Genomic DNA, 7,491 nt, shown 5'->3' with positions numbered 1-7,491 from the left:
TAAAAAAAGCACACACAAACACGAAACATTTCATAATGTTTTAAGAATGTTTAAGAATTTGTGTTGGGCCGCATTCAAAGCCATCTTGAGTTGCATGCGGCTCGCAGGCCACAGGTTGGACAAGTTTGTTTTAGAAGCTTCTAGACCAATAAAAAGTTGTTTGCAGTAGTTCTACCTTTTTCAAAATTTAATCCCTTAGATTCTAATTAGATTTAGCAGGTAATTACTTTCCATTTCTAATGAAATTCTGAAAGTTTCTGCATCTGTGTAAAGTTCCATGCAAAATACAGTTTATTTTCTTTTAGATTTACTTGTTTAGCTTAAGTTACTTAAGACAATAACTTCCATTTTCATGACAGCATTTATAATGTATTAGTAAATAGGTCTTAGCTGATAATTTGCCATCAGTAACACTTAAAATTTATCGAATGTTCACCATATGGTATGGTATATTGAATGTTTACTCTGGTCTTTATATGAATTGTTTGATTTAATTCTCACAACAATCTTATGAATCTAGTTTGGTTATTTTTCACTTTTAGGTTAATTAACCAGCTACGGAAGGATTAACATTAACCTTGGGAAGAAGGAATGCATGTTGGAGGCAGAAGTAAAAGCTCAGTTTACCTAAATCCACGAATCTAGTTTTTAAACATTATACAATGGTGACTATCATTGTAAATGCTGTTATATAAAAATGTCATAAGTGGATTCACTAATTCTATTAAAACCAAAGAAAACGCAGAGTATAGTTTCCAGTAACATATTAAGTGCTTGTTGTCCATGTTACAGGCAGTTACATTGAGAAGAAAAATGTTGCTTTGGAATGAACCCATTATCCAATGTCCACATTAGACGTCTCCCAATGTTTAAAAGGATGCTGCAAAATCTGAGTTCCTGCAAGCATGAGTTATAAATTGAATTTAACCAAGTAATAATCATAGAAATGTACAATTAAATGTGCTAGTATTTAATACTTTAAAAGTATAACATTTGCATTGCTGAAATTGTAATCGTTTCAAATTTGCAAATTATTTAAGAAAGCCATCTTATTTTCTTTAAGAAGTAGAATATAAACCCATAATTTCTAAAATAAGCATATTATCAAAACAATATAGAAAATGTACTGTCCAGTCTAGTGTATCTCCTCTGTCAAGTGCTCTAAAGCAAAGAACCGGGATAAGATAGATTATTTTTAATCTTAAAAAACATTAATTTAAAGCATAAGCCACTTATCTTCACTGTTGTTTTGAAAATGAAATTGATAGAACTTTTGTCTGAGTTACACTTTAAATATACCACTGGAAAGTGTGGCCAACAATTGTATTACTTAGTGAGCAAAACACCATCCAGGCCAGGAGGTACGGCTCACTCCTGTAATCCTAGCACTTTGGGAGGCCAATGCGGGTGGATCACCTGAGGTCAAGAGTTCAAGATCAGCCTGCCCAACATGGTGAAACCCCATCTCTACTAAAAATACAAAAGTTAGCGGGTGTGGTGGTGCACCCCTGTAATCCCAGCTACTCAGGAGGCTGAGGTGGGAGAATTGCTTGAACCTGAGGGGCAGAGGCTGCAGTGATCTGAGATCCTGCTACTGCACTCCAGCTTGGGCAACAGAGTAAGACCCCATCTCAAAGAAAAACAAAACAAAACAAACACCATCTAGTAGAATGTCTGCATATGTTCACCAAATGGAGAAGAAAATAGGCAAGTCGTGACACATGGTTATTGTGACAGCTCTTTCAGAGCAAGCCCTGGAAACAGTACCTACCCAATAATGTCAAGACACAGGCGAGTATTGCTATCAGGGCTCCTGTACTGAGGCCAGCAGGTAAGACATAGGCCTCTGCATTGCAGGTCTGGGCTACACCGTCGGCATCACAGTCACACACGCGGATGGTGAGGGTGTTGGTGCTGCTAAGTGAAGGAGATCCACTGTCCACAATGAAAATTGGCAGATAGTAAACCGATTGTTCCTGTCTCCGGAAGCCATTTCTCCTGGTCAATATTGAGGCTGTGTTGTCTAGGATAACGAAAGCAAATGTGTAACACAAGATTTCTGATGGAATCAGTCTTCCCAAACTTTACTTAAGTCACTCTGTTTTCTTTGATGCCTTAATCAGGGAAATCTCTGGAGTTGCAGATTTATTTCAACAATTTTCTTTGAGTTCTCTGGGACAGAGGGACATTTCCAGTTTAATACATTATGAGATACTTATGTTATTCTACACAGTATAACAAAAGAAATAGTTATAAAGTAAAACAAAATATGAAAATGTTTATGCATCACTTATTACATTAATTGCAACTTTACAAAAATTACACCTTTTTACTTATCTTAGATTTTACACCATAAACTTATAGAAAGGATGGTACATATTAACAGCTTAAATAGTTTGCAGCATCATCATGTGGTACAGACAAAATTTTCAATCTATCCGTCTTTTGACAGGTTTCAAGACCAATATTTTAAAAGGGTAAAATCGGCTATTTTAACTTTATTTAAATGGAATATACAGGGGTATTCAGAATAATTTTATTGTAAAATTTTTAAAATTCTATATTCGTATTTATAGCTACTCTATGTGTATAAACATTTTGTCAGTGATAAAACAGGCCATTTATGTTTAATTTGTATTCAATATTTGATTTCATCTAAGCAATTATAGTAATTATAAACTTTTAAAAAGTGATCAATAAGTCTTTATAACATGTGTGATTTATACATAAAAAATATATTTTGTCTCTGTTAGCAGTTTTCCAAATAACTTGTCTTAATTAAATAATTAGAGTATTTACGAGATTTTTAAAATTAATAGCTGTTAATAAAAATATAAAGGAAAAGAAGAAAAATCAGGATCAGAGTTTCATGCAGTGTGCTTTTATATATTTTTCTCTCTTCCAAATTGTCAAAAAGATTTATTCAATGATAGCATGAAAAAATTAATGGTACTCTAGTGAAACAGCAAGATGAAATCTGTCTCAAACAGCACAAAACAGCAAGCTCATATTAGACTGCAGAAAATGTATTACATGCAATTATAGAAGAGACAGTAATAAAACGATTTGATTTTCAGATTCCATCTGGTAGATTTTTATGTAAACAAATCTTTTATTTTAAAATGTATGAATTCAAGAAGGTATGCAATAAAAAATTAAGCTGGAGTTGTTGAAGGATACAGTTTTCAGTAAGTTCCTGTACATTTCACAATAGCATGCAGGCCTATGCCTTTGCCTCCTACCAATTCAGATGTCAGATGCATTTATGACTTGATACAAAAAGTTTTAGAAAGTTGATTTGTAATGTAACATGAGTGATATCAAAATCACACACACACACACACACACACACACACAATTGAGGAACACAAGCTGAAATGCCTAAAAAGTGAGAATATGACTCTATATTCAGAAAAGCGATCATATGGAAGACTTCTTAAGAACTGACTTTCTCTGTATTCATATGTTTTCCTTCAAGGTACAGTCAAGGGAGCTCTGGGCTTAAAGTAGACAATTTTTCAATTGTGTGGCAATGTGGATGTCCTATAAATGCAGACATTTTAGTGCACGCACTGTACAGCAATCATGGTGGTATTGGATGATGACACATGGGGGATATATTCACATTCTCCTTGTGAAGGTCATAAATTCCCTTCTCTGCATTTGTACCAGACGAATCTAAATGCTGAGAATTATCCTTCTTAACTATGTTTAAGTCAGTGAGTCTGGAGTTACCCATGTAGAGAATGCTCTACCTTTTATATTACTAAAGGAACACAATAGTATTCTCATTGAATAGGAAATAAGATCAGGAAAAATTATTATTAATTTTCGGATTGAATTTTTGAGGCCTAGGTTGCACTAAATAAGGTGATGGCCTCAGGCAAAAGTTCTTATCCACCTTTTGGTAGTGAGTCTGTTTTAAACAAGCCAGTACTGACTAGCAAATCCACTTCTGCATTTTTCCCTAAAACCAGATTTATATAAACAATATAAATTTTTAAAAATAGATATTTTCCATGTTGTTGGGGGGTACTATTCACCCTCTACATCAGTTTCAAATGCTCTCCTTCCTCTAAAATAAATATCATGAATAAAAACATTCAAATATATATTTCAAAATTAGACAATGATAGCAGGTTCTCGTGCTTTAAGTTCTCATAATTGCCAATATATAATATTATGCAAAACTAAAATCTACTTATCGGTATTTGTAAATTTTTTTACTATAATGATATTTAGGAAACTGCTAAGACTGTTTACCTTTGAAGCAGAGAAGTACAATCTGACATGAGAGGGAGTCATGTTGTTATTTTTATTATTTCTTAGCTCATAAATATGTCATTATTTTATTATTTGCATGAATTACATTTATGTAAAAATAAAAGAGTAAGGGGTGTTATTATTGAAAACATGAAGTCAAAGCTGATTTAGATTAAAATGTGTAATATCCAGTTCTTATGTCTCAAGTTGCATCTATGAGCATAGTACTTATTAGGGTATTTAGTTGACCATCAACTTATTAGATTATTTGGATAATCAACTTGGTACACAAGTAAAAAAACGAGTGCCTATAAGAAAATAATAAGAAAAATCTAAGTTTCCCTCCTATTTGGCTTTAGGCCTAAAATAAGTTAAATAGCACCTTTTCCTTCATGACAGTAAATCCATAGATAAAAATTACTTGAGGTGCTCATTGCCCTTTAATTAATGTCTTTGCTTTAAAAAAAAGAATCCATAATCAGCATTCCTGAGGGAGAAAAATACTTGCTTTAGAGTATCTGGACCTGCTACCTCTATCAGTAACAATATTAATACATTACCTTTGTTATCTTTCAATGAAAAGTTGTGGTTATTTGTTGCATCTATTGTTAAGCTGAAGTAAAACTGATGTCCATTGGATGGCTCATCTTTATCCACAGCACTGATCTTCTGGATAACCTAGGAAAAGAGAAAGTAAAAGTTGAAAGCACACTGGTGTGCTATGCTTAGTTTTCTGTGTCAGGACAAAGCAGTTTTACACTTTATAATAAATACCACCTCCCTGAATGAGCTAGGGAGAAAGGATCAAATGTATTATTATGAACCCAATCTAAAAAAGGGCTCTGAAAAACAAATCATGTCCTTTTCTTAGTCCATGTTTGAATTCACTTTTGTGAACTTCAGAAATAAGCTGTTCCAATTGATTAGACATCCCGGGAAACATCACAAGACACTGAACAATAGATGAACAAACCAACCTGAGATTGAACTGCACTTAATTCTTAGAATTGCAAGACACTTAAACCTGGTTGTGTAAGGTGGAAACAGCCCAATCAGCGTACTATGCTATCTTTCTCCTAAAGGAGTCTAAGTTCTTAGCCATTTAACAGAGCTTTTACAACGTTTACCTTTTCTTCCTGAGGAATTTTCATCACCCCAATTAAGCTGGAATTTGAAGGTTCCTTTAATATTAGTTCATGCTACACATCAAAGTGTTAGTTTTGCTGAAACAAGCTGATTATGTTTTATCTTAAAGCTGGAAGAATTTCAAAGGCAACTGCTGCTGGATATTTTTTAAGAAACCACAGATTAGAAGCAAAGTGTTCTGAAGACTCTTACCTGCCCTGGCTGGGCATTTTCACAGACGGTGGTCTCATAGTCCATGGCAAATTCAGGGGCGTTATCATTGATGTCAAGTATAGTGATGGCCACATAGCCTCTTCCTACTTGAGATGGATTCTCTAATAAATAAGACAGTGTCTTATCATTTATGCTTTGCCCCTCTAAAGCACAATTCTTTTTTTTTTTTTTTTTTTGAGACGGAGTCTCGCTCTGTCACCCACGCTGGAGTGCAGTGGCCGGATCTCAGCTCACTGCAAGCTCTGCCTCCCGGGTTCCCGCCATTCTCCTGCCTCAGCCTTCCGAGTAGCTGGGACTACAGGCGCCCGCCACCTCGCCCGGCTAGTGTGTTAGCCAGGATGGTCTCGATCTCCTGACCTCGTGATCCGCCTGTCTTGGCCTCCCAAAGTGCTGGGATTACAGGCTTGAGCCACCGCGCCCGGCCACAATTCTAATAATAAAATGACTAAGCTGAGAATGAAATCTAGAATTATAATGCTGTATTACTTAAAAGGAGCTATAGAAAATTGAAAATATGATCCAAATACACACTCACATACATTCATATGTATGTATATATTTGTATATGTGTGTATATATATACACATATACATATAAGTGTATACATACATGTGTATGTATACATACATGTGTATACCCAAACATATACATATACATGATTATATGTGTGTATTTGGATATACATGCACATATAAAAATGTATATTTATAGTCTATATGTGTACTTGTAGTTTTTTAGTCCCTGATGAGAAAATTGTTGAAAGAAGAATAAATGGTAAACCATGAATTTCAATATTCTTTGATGTTAGAACTCATATTTGCATGACTAGACATTTGTATTATCAACACATGTATTATAAATGCATACATATTAAAATACACAATATATCATATACATATATACATGCAAATATGTATTCATTTTTCAATAGTTTTTATTTTATTATTATTTTATTTTATTTTTTATGAGGGACTAAACTTAGTTAATATCAGAATATTCAAATCCAGATGTCTTGGTTATAGATCAATGTACTAATTTTTATAAGCTATTTCACTAACTCCATAACAGCATAAACATGATATATGAATTGTGATCAGAAAACAAGAAATCCTGTGAAGGTAATATAGGCCCATTGTTTTTTAGTCCTTGGTTTTCACAAATTTTGTAAATATTAGCATACAAAGACAGTGAGGATAAGTATATTTCACAGCTTAGAAATTTGGTATTCTCAAGTTTTTGTTCAATTCATGTAAGAAACTATTTTAATTAAGTTGAATTTACAACCTCATGACAATCGATTCTCCACTCACTGTCCTCCATCTTAATTTAGTTTTAAGCCTCACAACTTACGGCTCTCCATTGCAAGTACTGTGATATTGTGAATAGCATTTGTCTCTCGATCCAAAGACTTGGCAGTTGTGATGACCCCACTGTTGGCATCAATATTGAAGTATCTCTCCAAGTCTGTGTTTCTGTCAATTGAGTACCTAATTGAACATTGAAGAAAAGAAAAGCCTTCAACATGCATGTTTGATTATAATTTGCTAAAACTATTTCATTATTTACATAGCTCATCACTAAATCCTACTGACTCTCTGATCTGTCATATTAATCACATAAATGCATGCCGTGTTTAAAACTCTACTCACATATTAGATGGTTTATAACCTGTGTCTCACTAATATATTTGCTTTTCTGTCAGACACTACTAAATGAACACCACAGTGATCTTCACAATGGCTTTGAATATGTCATTGGAACTACAAGTTCATTATTATTACTATTATTATTTATTTATTTTTGATACAGGGTCTTGCTGTCACCCAGGCTGGGGTGGAGTGGATCACTGTAACCTCGAACTCCTGGGCT

At 34.0% G+C, this 7,491-nt stretch overlaps 1 protein-coding gene across 2 annotated transcripts in view; it reads right to left on the bottom strand.

Moving 5' to 3' along the window:
• Positions 1-7,491, bottom strand: part of CDH7 (cadherin 7, type 2) — a 138,762-nt gene that overhangs the window by 16,638 nt on the left and 114,633 nt on the right. For both annotated transcript variants that reach the window (XM_011944072.1, XM_011944071.1), the window contains exons 8-11: positions 6,973-7,109; positions 5,602-5,723; positions 4,824-4,941; positions 1,772-2,023 (exon numbers count right to left, since the gene is read on the bottom strand). In XM_011944072.1, the coding sequence (XP_011799462.1) occupies positions 1,772-2,023; positions 4,824-4,941; positions 5,602-5,723; positions 6,973-7,109 (629 nt within the window). The remainder of the gene's footprint in view (positions 1-1,771; positions 2,024-4,823; positions 4,942-5,601; positions 5,724-6,972; positions 7,110-7,491) is intronic.

Source organism: Colobus angolensis, unplaced genomic scaffold (assembly GCF_000951035.1).
Source record: "Colobus angolensis palliatus isolate OR3802 unplaced genomic scaffold, Cang.pa_1.0 Scaffold225, whole genome shotgun sequence".
NCBI classification, from domain to species: domain Eukaryota; kingdom Metazoa; phylum Chordata; class Mammalia; order Primates; family Cercopithecidae; genus Colobus; species Colobus angolensis.
The sequence above is the reverse complement of the archived record's forward strand: the minus strand, read 5'-3'. Positions and strand labels throughout refer to the sequence as shown.